Source organism: Panthera pardus, unplaced genomic scaffold, assembly GCF_024362965.1.
Source record: "Panthera pardus isolate Hobbes unplaced genomic scaffold, ASM2436296v1 HiC_scaffold_1, whole genome shotgun sequence".
Taxonomy (NCBI): domain Eukaryota; kingdom Metazoa; phylum Chordata; class Mammalia; order Carnivora; family Felidae; genus Panthera; species Panthera pardus.
The window spans coordinates 2,446,201-2,456,983 of NW_026526654.1; the positions used below are offsets into that span (position 1 = coordinate 2,446,201).

The window sequence follows — 10,783 nt, forward strand, 5'->3', positions numbered from 1 at the left end:
CAAGCAGGCCTGCACAGGGAGGGAAACAGGCCATGGGGTTGGGGAGGCGGAGGTCTACGTGGACCACAGGGTGCACCAGGGTCTGCCCTCACCGTCCCTGTCACCTGGGCCCTCTCAGAAGTCCGTGCCCGCGGAGGAGGCCCACTTCATCAACACCAAGCAACTCAAGTTCCTGCTAGCCCGCAGCCGCTGGCAGGTGAGCAGTGCAGCCTCGCGGAGGGGGTGAGGGTTAGGGTTAGACCCCCCCAAAAGATGCTGAAGAGGGGGCAGAGCTGCGAGGTGGGGGCTGGAGGCCCGCAAGGAAACCAGGCCCTCAGGACTGGCTGTGCTTCCCCCAGGGCCTGGGAGAAAGAGAAGCCAGGCTGGGGCATGCGCTCTCTGAGCCCCCGGGGCGGGTCTGGGAGGAGGTGCGTGCCACGCGCAATGCCCCAGCCTGGGCAGGAACAGAATGACACAGCCCTAGGGGATGAAGAGTGGAGCTTGTAACGCGCTCCAGTTCCTGGGTGCCCCTTCAGGGACCACTAGGAGCCGCAAAGCGGGCGGACACGCGGCTGACGCGCCCCTGTCCCCCGCAACCCCCAGCGCTCCCTGATGAGCTACAAGTCCATCCTGGTGATGCGCTCCATTCCCGAGCTGCTCCAGGGCCCGCCCGACAGCCCGTCCCTCGGGGTGGCCCGGCACCTGCACGAAGGCACCAGCGCCGCCTCCAGCAGCTCGTCCTCGTCCTCCGACAACGAGCTGGCACCCTTCGCCCGAGCCAAATCGCTGCCGCCCTCTCCGGTGACCCACTCCCCGCTGCTGCACCCGCGGGGCTTCTTGCGGCCATCCGCTAGCCTGCCGGAGGAGGCCGAGGCTTGCGCGTCTGCCGCCGCCGCGCCTCGGCCGGCGTCGCCCCCAGGTGCAGAGGTGCCTGCTACCCCGGGCTGCGTTCCCCGCCAGAGTGTCATCCGCAGCCTCTTCTACCAGCAGGCAGGCGAGGCCCCGGAGCGCGGAGGCCCCGCCATGGGCGGCAGGCGGCACCCCGCCCGGCGGAGGCACCTGCTCAAGGGCGGCTACTTCGCAAAGGCCCTGCCCGGCCTGCGGGAGCCGCTGCTGGAGCATCGCGCGCTGGAGGAAGAGGCCGCCCGGGAGGAGCAGGCCGCTCTGATGGCCAAAGCGCCCTCCTTCGAGACCGCCCTGCGGCTGCCTGGCTCCAGCGCCCGAGTGGCACCCAGCCGCAGCCGATCCCTGGAGCTCGACCAGCCACACTCCGCCAGCTCCTCCACTGAGGCCTGTGGCCGGGGGCAGTGCCCTGCCCCAGGCCTCTCAGGCCTCCAGATAGCCTCAGGGGAGAGCCTGCCAGGAGGGGTCACATGTGCCCAGGAGATGCAGCGTCCAGAGGGATCCCAGCAGGGGCCAAGACTATTGACATCCATAGGGGGCCTCCCAGGGGCTGCTCAGCAAGAGGGGTCATCCCAGGACAGCTGTAGGGAACAGCCCGCCCCTTCCTTCCATCCCCAGTGGGGTCCCGCTCCCCTGCAAGGCTGTCACCCCCTTAAGGCTGTTACACCACAACTTTCTGGCTCCTTCCCTTCAGAGCAGTGCACGGGGCCCCTCTGGGCATCCTCCAGCCCCTTCCTCTCAGGGGAGACCCAGGCTCCCCTCTCCCCAGCCCAAGAAAGCTGCCAGCCAGGCTCTATGGAGGGTCCAAAGGACACTTGTCTCCCTGGGAGGCTGAGTCCCCCTAGCTCCTCAGGGCTGGCTTCCCAGGTGGGCACGGGGCCTGGTCCCTCCCAGGATGCCACCCTGGAGCTGGAGGATGCATCAGAACCGGAGCCCAGCCCACAACGCCCTCAGGAGCAGGCCACCATGCGGAAGTTCTCCCTGGGGCAACGTGGTGGCTACGCAGGAGTGGCGGGTTATGGCACCTTTGCCTTTGGTGGGGATGCAGGAGGCATGTTGGGGCAGGGTCCCCTGTGGGCCAGGATGGCCTGGGCTACCTCTCAGTCCTCAGAGGAGCATGATGACACTGGGGCTCAGAGCCCACCCCCCCAGGCCAGCGCAGCGCCCCTTCCCGAGGGCAGCGGGGCACCCCCAAGGGCCTCCCCAGAGCTGAGCTCGTGGGAAGACTTCGGCAGGGGCTCCCAGGTGTCCCTGGTGCAGATCCGAGACCTGTCTGGGGACTCAGAAGCAGCGGACACCGTGTCCCTGGACATCTCAGAGGTGGAGCCTGCCTACCTCAACCTGTCTGACCTGTATGACATCAAGTACCTCCCTTTCGAGTTCATGATCTTCAGGAAGGTCCCCAAGCCTGTGGAACCAGAGTCACCTTCCTCCCCGGAATCCGAGGCAGAGGAGGAGCTGGCTGAGTTCCCAGAGGCCGCGTGGCCCTGGCCAGGCGCACTGAGTCCACCAGCCAGCCTGCAGATCACAGAGGAGCCAGAGGACATGGAGACCCTGCTCGGGGAGGCCACTGGCAGTAGGAAGCGGAAATGGTCACCCCCCTCCGGTGGCCTCTTCTACCTCCCCAGGAGACACACGCTGGAGGAGCCCCTGGAGCTGGGACTGCGCAGGAGGGTGAGGGCCTCGGTGGCCCACATCTCCCGCCTCCTGAAGGGCAGGCCGGAAGGTGACTTCCCCACCCCACTCCACCCCCTCCCTGCAGGTAGTAGGTGTCTTGTTTGCACTTTGGGGCACCTCGCCTCCGCGGCTGGGAAGAGCTGGGTGACACAGAAGCCACTCTGCTCCAGGGTCCTCTCCCCTGCCCCACATGGGGGCCTCTGTTTCTGAGGTCTCCTGTGTGGCCTCAACCCGCAACCCCCGTGTGCATCTGAGGTCCCTGTGTTGGGACATGAGGAGGCTTGGAGACACTGGTACAAAGAGAATCAAACCAGTCCTGGCCTCCCCAGGCACCTGTGGCCCCCAAGTCTTACCTGTCCCTGGTGCCCTTGCCCAGGACAGGCTGATCCTGACAGGGGTCAGAAGGGGGTGGTCTCTGCAGCAAATTTAGCTCATTTGCAACAAAAGTCTGTGGGATCTGGGCTCTTGTGCCCCGTGTGGGAGTCCACTGTGGGTGGCAGCTGGGTCCCTTAGGTGTGACTTCTGGAGGCCTCCTCCCTGCAGGTCTGGAGAAAGAGAGCCCCCCCAGGAAGAAGGCAGGCCTGGTTTCCTTTCGGCTGGGCCTGAAAAGCAAGGACCGAGGTGGGTGTGCTGCCCTGGGGGGCCGAGCCACACTGCAGCTGAGGAGACCCAGCTGTGGGGGATGGGAGCCCCTCCTCAGTGCCCAGACCAGTGTGGGGGACAAGCTTACATCCACGGGGGCTGGAGCCCAGATGGGTGAGGGGGGGTGCTCTGGTCCCATTATTAGGGCAGTTCTGGAGGACTTTCTGGGGCAGGTGCTAGTGTTGAAGATGAGCTGAGTGAGGGTGGGCTTCCCCAGCATCCCTGCCTCAGGGGTCCAGGTTCTCAGGTTGGGGATCATCTCTGAAGGCTCCCCTGCCTCCCTTCCTGCTCCCCAGCGCCATCCTTTCTAAGGGAGCTCTCAGATGAAACGGTGGTCTTGGGCCAGTCAGTGACTCTTGCCTGCCAAGTGTCAGCACAGCCAGCTGCACAGGCCACCTGGAGCAAAGGTAAGGAGGTGTCCTGGGGCTGGGGTGCAGGAAGGAGGAGGGCACTGCTCTCACTGTACAGAGGGAACCTGAGGCCCCAGGAGGGCATGGGTCTCCAGGCAGGGTGCATATTCGAGCTGCTCCCCAGGTGTGCTCTGTCCTGATGCAGATGGGACTCCCCTGGAGAGTAGCAGCCGCCTCCTTATCTCCTCCACGCTCAAGAACTTCCAGCTCCTGACCATCCTGGTGGTGAATGCTGATGACCTGGGAGTATACACGTGCAGCGTTCGCAACACACTGGGGACTGCGGCCACCACGGCCGTCCTCCGGAAGGCAGGTGGGTGCACCGTGCCAGGCCCTCTGGGGGGGGACAGGGAGAGGGGCCACCCCACATGCCACTGCCTCCTTCTGGAGGTTTCCTCCAGGCCCACGGAGGCGGGGGAGGGGATGAGACTCTTCTGGGGTGCCTGGAGACCCCTTATCACTTTGAAGGTGGGTTTATGCCGGGCCCCTCTGCTGGAGGCCTACAGAATGTGACGCTCACCAGCCAGTTGTGCACACCCCAGCACACTGCCAGGCCTGGAGGGGCCACAGAGGGTAGGAGTCCGCTCTGCAGGCTGGAACCCCCAGGATGGGAGGCAGAAGGCAGGAGGCAGGGTGGCCCACCTGGCCCAGCCCTCTCCTCTGCCCTTCTGGGCGTGGGGGGGGGGCTCCTCTCCCTGCATTTCACATGATACCCCCCCTCCCAGTTCTTCTAGCCAATGGAGGACCAGGCTGCTTCCCATTTTGTATTTCTATTATGGTCAAACTATGATCTCAAAAACAGTGCAGGGGACGCCAAACAGGGGCTGTGGGTGCAGCTCTCGGGCCCTGGCTTGATTCTCAGCAATGGCCAACCAGCAGATGTTTGTCAGGTGAACCTGAGCAGCCAGGACAGGCCTCCCTGTAGGGGGCCTGGCACTGGCAGAGGGCTGTCCTTGAGGGCCACTCTACGGGCTTCCTGAGTACATGGTGGGAAGGGAGCCTGGCAGGGTACACACCTACCAAGGCCCCCACCACAGGAGGCCCTGGGCCCTTCTACTTACTGGTCAGTGCTGGAAGGGGACCCCGAACGAATGGGACTAGGGGATGGTGGGCTCAGGGTCCTGGCTGCAGGTGTAGGAGGGCAAGGCGGGGCGGGCAGGGGCTCTGAGCTGCATCGGAAGCCCTGGAAAGGCCCCCCCACCCTGACTGCTGACTGTGGCCCCGCAGAGCGCCCCTCATCTTCCCCCCGCCCAGACATCGGGGAGGTATATGCCGATGGGGTGCTGCTGGTCTGGAAACCTGTGGAGTCATACGGCCCCGTGACCTACATTGTGCAGTGCAGCTTGGAAGGTGCGAGCCGTCCCGGTGGCCCCCGGGTGCCCATCGGGGAAGCCTGCCTGGCTGGGTGGCCTCAGGCAGCGCCCAGCCAACTCCGTGCTCCCTCTGGGAGGGGTCTGTCCACCCCCTGGCCCTGGGGAGGGGGGCCTTGGGCTAGTGCTCACCCATGCCCCTCCTGTGTGGCCCAGGTGGCAGCTGGAACACCCTGGCTTCCGACATCTTCGACTGCTGCTACGGTGCCAGCAAGCTTTCGAGGGGTGGCACATACATCTTCCGAACGGCCTGCGTCAGCAAGGCGGGCATGGGTCCTTACAGCAGCCCCTCAGAGCCAGTCCTCCTGGGAGGGCCCAGCCACCTGGGTGAGCCTGCTGGGCGGGGCGGTGGCCATGCGCTGCCACTCCAGTCACACGTACTCTCTGGGATGCTTTTTAAATTTATTTTTGTTTTATTTATTTTTGAGAGAGAAAGAGCATGAGCAGGGGAGGGGCAGAAAAAGGGAGAGAGAATCCTAAGCAGGCTCTGAGCTGCGGATTTGAACTCACCAACCATGAGATCATAACAAAAGCAGAAATCAAGAGTCAGACGCTTAAGGGACTGAGCCCCCGGGGACTGCCACTGGGAAAGTTTGGTTTAACCTGTAGGTCCCTGCATCTCCATGGCCCAAGGAATGAGGTCAAAGTGTGGGGATTCACAGAAGGGCCCCTGTCAGGGTGCCTGGGAAGGGGGAGAGGAGACTAGGTGGGGGGAGCTGGGGCTGGAGGGGTGCCTCCGTCACTGACTCCTTCTCCCGTAGCCTCTGAGGAGGAGAGCAGCGCCTCGAGGCCAGCCCAGCCCCTCCCCAGCACGCAGACGTTCGCCTTCCAGACGCAGATCCGAAGGTAAAGGGAAGGTGGACCTCCCCGCCACAGCCCACCACCCCGCTGGCCCAGCCTCCCTCCCCACTTGGCGCCTCCACCCAAGTTTGGTTCAGAGCCTCTGTGCCGTCCTCCCCCTTCCCGGAAGGCTCTGGTCACCTCCCGCTGGGCTTGCTTTACTGATACTGGGAAGGAGGGTGCGTGGGGGGTGTCCTCACAAGCCTGGCCGGTGCCCCCTCGCCCAGGGGCCGCTTCAGCGTGGTGCGGCAGTGCCGGGAGAAGGCCAGCGGACGCGCGCTGGCCGCGAAGATCGTTCCCTATCGCCCCGAGGACAGGACTGACGTACTGCGCGAATACGAGGCTCTCAAGAGCCTGCGCCACCCGCACCTGGCCCAGCTGCAGGCCGCCTACCTCAGCCCCCGGCACCTGGTCCTCATCTTGGAACTTTGCTCGGGACCCGAGCTGCTCCCCTGCCTGGCGGAGAGGTGAGGGGTGGCCTGCCTGCTGGTCCCGGGCGGGAATGTAACGAGCGTCGGAGCGCGGAGGGGCGCGCGGTGCGTACCACCTCCGGGCTCCGCCTCCACCGACCAGCCCACGTCCCGGAACTTTAGCAGAGCGGGGGTGCCCCTCCCAAGCCCACGGGCAGGGCTCATGTCTCCGCGCCCCTTCTGCCGTGGACAGAGCCGAGCCCCTCTTCTCACGCGCCCCCAGGGTCTCCTACTCAGAGTCGGAGGTGAAGGATTACCTATGGCAGATGCTTAGCGCCGCCCAGTACCTGCACGCCCAGCGCATTCTGCATCTGGACCTCAGGTCCGAGAACATGATCGTCACCGAATACAACTTACTCAAGGTCGTCGACCTGGGCAACGCCCAGAGCCTCGCCCAGGAGAAGGTCCTGCCCTCCGAGAGGTTCAAGGACTACGTGGAGACCATGGGTGCGCGGGGAGCGGAAGCCAACCTGACCTGGGGGGAAGGGTGGGCCAGGAGGAAACCCCGCCCCCAGGTCTGCGTCCCTCCCCAGCCTCTCACCTGTGCCCTGACCTGTACTCACTCCCAGCTCCCGAGCTCCTGGAGGGCCAGGGTGCCGTCCCACAGACCGACATCTGGGCTATAGGCGTGACAGCCTTCATCATGTGAGTTCTCCAAGCGCAGGGGCGGGGGGGGGGGGGTGCGGAGAGACTGGGCATCCACGGAGGGTTCTCCCAGACCCCCCGCTGTCCCCCCCCCCACACACACCCGATGGTTACCTGAGTCTCCTGATCCCCCACGCGCGCAGGCTGAGCGCGGAGTACCCGGTGAACGGTGAAGGGACACGCGACCTGCAGAAAGCCTTGCGCAAGGGGCTCATCCGTCTGGGTTGCTGCTACGCGGGGCTGTCCGGCGGCGCGGTGGCTTTTCTCCGGAGCACGTTGTGTGCGCACCCCTGGTAAGGTGGCCGTCCTGCCCGCATCACCCTGCGCTTCGCCCCGCGCCCAGCCCTCCCACCCCGCCTGGCCCACGCCCTACGTCCCTTCTCCGCTCGGCCTCCGCTCCCAGAGCTCAGCTGGTACCGTTTCCCTCTCTCCAGGGGCCGGCCGTGCGCGACCAGCTGCCTACAGTGTCCATGGCTAACCGAGGAGGGCCCTGCGGGCTCCCAGCCCGCGGCTGTCTCCTTCTCCACCGCGCGACTTCGAGCCTTCGTGCGCCAGCGAGAGAAGAAGAGGGCGCTGCTGTACAAGAAGCACAACTTGGCCCAGGTGCACTAAGCACTCGGCCTGGCAGAGAGGGGGTGTGTGTGATGGGGGGTGGGAGGTCGCCGTTCTGGGCTGCGCCCCTCAGTTTCCGCTCTAGGACTCGCTGTATATGAACAGACAGGCCAATAAAAAAGCAGAACCGGATGAAGTGTTATCTTTCTTTGTGGGTTTGTTTGTTTGGAGAAGGAGGAGAGGGTTCCGCCACCTCACTTGGAGGTTGGGGGCCAATCAGACAGCAGAACTGCCCTTCCCTGTGGAGTGGGTGGAAGTCAGGCATCCTGGTTCATGGAGTGGGGCAGCCAGGGCACCCTCAATGGAGGTGACCAGCTCATCCAGCTTATAGTCCTGGGGAAACTGGGACAGTTGGTCCCCAGCCTCGCCCCACCAGCTGGCCCCCAAGGCACCTCTCCTGGGCTCCTGGTTGCTCCAAAGTGCATGGATAGAAAATCATCAGCTTGGCCCCCATTGTCACCTCCCTGGCCTGGTGTGGCCTCCAGAATTGGCCACAGCAGCTCTATCTCAGTCGGAGGCAGAAAGGAGCCTGGTGGGTGACCAGCAGTCCCTCCCCGCCAGAGGGAGGCAGAGGTGGATTCTTATACAGGAGGGCCGTAGAGGCTGAAGAAGGATCCTGAACCAGAGTCCCCCCAACCCCCTGCCTCCTGCTCCTGCTAGATGTTCTGGCCACTCTCACGGGGAAATCTCATTTGGAAAGAATGTGTGGTTCTGATGTGCCACAAGCACTTGCTGCCTTGTTTGATCTCTACCAGTTCTAATTCTAGTTTCAGTTAAGAATGGCCTCCCTCCAGCACTCCCTTCTGGGACAGGTCCACTGTGCCCAGGGACTCTGAGCCTTCTACTGAGAGTCCCTCCACAGTCCTGTAGCCCTGACCACTCTTGTTCAGACACACAGTGAACACACCTCTAGTCTCAGTCCTCATGACCTACATCTGAGCCCATGCCTTCCTCTCCATCACATGCTCATCCAGCCCCAGCTGGCTTGGCTCTGCACATGGGGACCCAGGTGAGACTTTGAGCAACCTGTCTTCTGAGACTGCATTTCTTTGGTAACCTCCTCTGTGTGATGTTCTGGGATGATATATCCTTGTCTAAGCCTGTTTAGATCTAATTTTGCAGGGTCAGCCCAGCTCCGACTAGCATATGTTGAGAGATACTCACTGGGGCTGCAGAGAGGCAATGTCTCCTCCAGTGGCTCAGCTTCCCTTGGTCCTTGCTGGTGGCTGGCCTAACTTCCCAGCAAACCCAGGTGTCCTTGAGAGTTCTACCTTGTTACTCTGCCCCTGTGCTTAGTGCACAGTGGCTAGTGCATCCTCACAGCCTTGTTTTGGACTTGCCCTTTCTAATGTCATGTGGCATGATCCATGACCCTTTTCCCAGACTGAACCCTGTTGAATGAACTCACTCAGCCCCAAAGTCCCTGCATTTATCTGTTATAACATTTCGTTGGTAAGCTGTTTCTAGAGATCAAATCTAACACAACTTGTTTTTGACAGTTGTGTTGTACTTTATGATGTGGTAACTTTTTAAAATGATTTTTTAAAGTCTATTATTTTGAGAGAGGGACAGAATGGGGCAGAAGAAGGGAGAGAGACAATCAAACAGGCTCCATGCTCAGCAAGAAGCCTGACACAAGGCTTGATACCATGACCCTGGGATCATGACTTGAGCAGAAATCAAGAGTCAGATGCTCAACTGACTGAGCCACCCAGGTGCTCCTGAATTTTGAAGATTATGTGTGTATTCTGAATATTAATCCTTTGCGAGATATGTGGCTTACAAATATTTTCTTCCACTTTGCAGCTTTTTTCCCCATCCTTTTAACAAGGCCTTTCAAAGAGCAAGTTTTAATTTTTTAAGACAGTAATTTTTATTTTTATTTCTTTTGTTAGTACTCTTTATGCCCAGCATGGAGCCCAATGTGAGGGACCCAAACTCATGACCCTGAGAGCCAGACCAGATCAAGATCAAGAGTCAGATGGCTAACCGACTGAACCACCCAGGCACCCCTAGAACAATTTATTTATTTATTTATTTATTTATTTATTTATTTATTTATTTTAAAACAAATAGACATGGGGGGGGAAGAGAGGCAAACCACAGTCTTTTTAGTGTTTACTTTTGAGAGAGAGAGAGAGAGAGAGAGAGAGAGAGAGAGAGAGAGAATGAGCAGGGAGGGGCAGAAAAAGAGAAAGAGAGAGAGAGAGACAGAATCTGAAGCAGGTTTTAGGCTCCCAGCTGTCAGCACAGAGCCTGATGCGAGGCTGGAACTCACGAACCCTGAGCTCTTGACCTGAGCCAAAGTCTGACGCTTAATTGACTGTGCCACCCAGGCGCCCCCAGATATATTATATTATATTATATTTTGGTTATTGTATTGTTCAGTTCCAAAATTTCCATTTGGTTATTCTTTATGTCTCTACTTCTTTCCTAAGACTCTTGATTTTTTTGCTGAAACATTTGACTTATTACTTGTTTCACGTGTGTTTGTATTTTTTGTTGAAGTATTTTTATCATAATAGCTTTAAAACATTTATCAGATAATTCCAACAATATTGTCATGTCAATATTGGTGTCTATTCCTTGTCTTTTTTTTTTTTTTTTGCTTTCCACTCATTTTGGGATCTTCTTAGTTTTTGGTTCTTAGTTATGACAAGTTATGACTTTTTACTGATATGTGGACACTTTCATAACATGTTATGAGACTCTGGTTCTTATTTAAGGCTTCTGTTTTAGCTGCCTGTAATATAAGAAGAAGTATATGTGGTCTTTGTCCTACATTCCTGGCAGAGTTCCTAAAATTCCAGGCTCCTTGGAATTTCCTGAGTGGTGCAAATGTTTTTTTTGTTACTCCTGAAGAGTTCCTTTACAGCACACCTTAGTTTATGCTAATGAAGTGACTTAGGATGGGAACCATGGGTGGCCTCGGGATGACCAGAAGGGCCAAGTGCCTAGAGGATTGGAACTTCCATCTCTATCCCTGATCTCTGGGGAGGGGAGGGGGCTGGAGTTTGAGCTCTATAAAATCGCTTGAACAACGAGATTCCAAGAGCTTCTCGGTTGATGAACATGTCAACTTGCCGGAAAGGGTGATGCCCCAGAGAGGGTATTAAAGCACCATCCTGTTCCTGTACCTTTCCCTGTGCCTCTCTTCCACCTGGATGTTCCTGAGTTGTATCCTTTGTAGTAAACTGGTAAACCTAAGTGTTTCATGAATTCTGTGAGCCACTCT

At 59.5% G+C, this 10,783-nt stretch overlaps 1 protein-coding gene across 1 annotated transcript in view; it reads left to right on the plus strand.

The window, feature by feature from the left end:
* The window catches only part of OBSCN (obscurin, cytoskeletal calmodulin and titin-interacting RhoGEF), a 166,376-nt gene extending 158,696 nt beyond the window's left edge, over nucleotides 1–7,680 (plus strand). Inside the window, 13 exon segments of the mRNA XM_053904975.1 lie at nucleotides 119–196; nucleotides 583–2,608; nucleotides 3,103–3,180; nucleotides 3,498–3,608; nucleotides 3,757–3,924; nucleotides 4,839–4,961; nucleotides 5,138–5,308; nucleotides 5,743–5,827; nucleotides 6,049–6,288; nucleotides 6,515–6,738; nucleotides 6,861–6,936; nucleotides 7,080–7,229; nucleotides 7,371–7,680. Of these exon segments, the coding sequence (XP_053760950.1) occupies nucleotides 119–196; nucleotides 583–2,608; nucleotides 3,103–3,180; nucleotides 3,498–3,608; nucleotides 3,757–3,924; nucleotides 4,839–4,961; nucleotides 5,138–5,308; nucleotides 5,743–5,827; nucleotides 6,049–6,288; nucleotides 6,515–6,738; nucleotides 6,861–6,936; nucleotides 7,080–7,229; nucleotides 7,371–7,548 (3,708 nt within the window). The 3' untranslated portion in view covers nucleotides 7,549–7,680.
* Nucleotides 7,681–10,783: the final 3,103 nt, after the last annotated feature.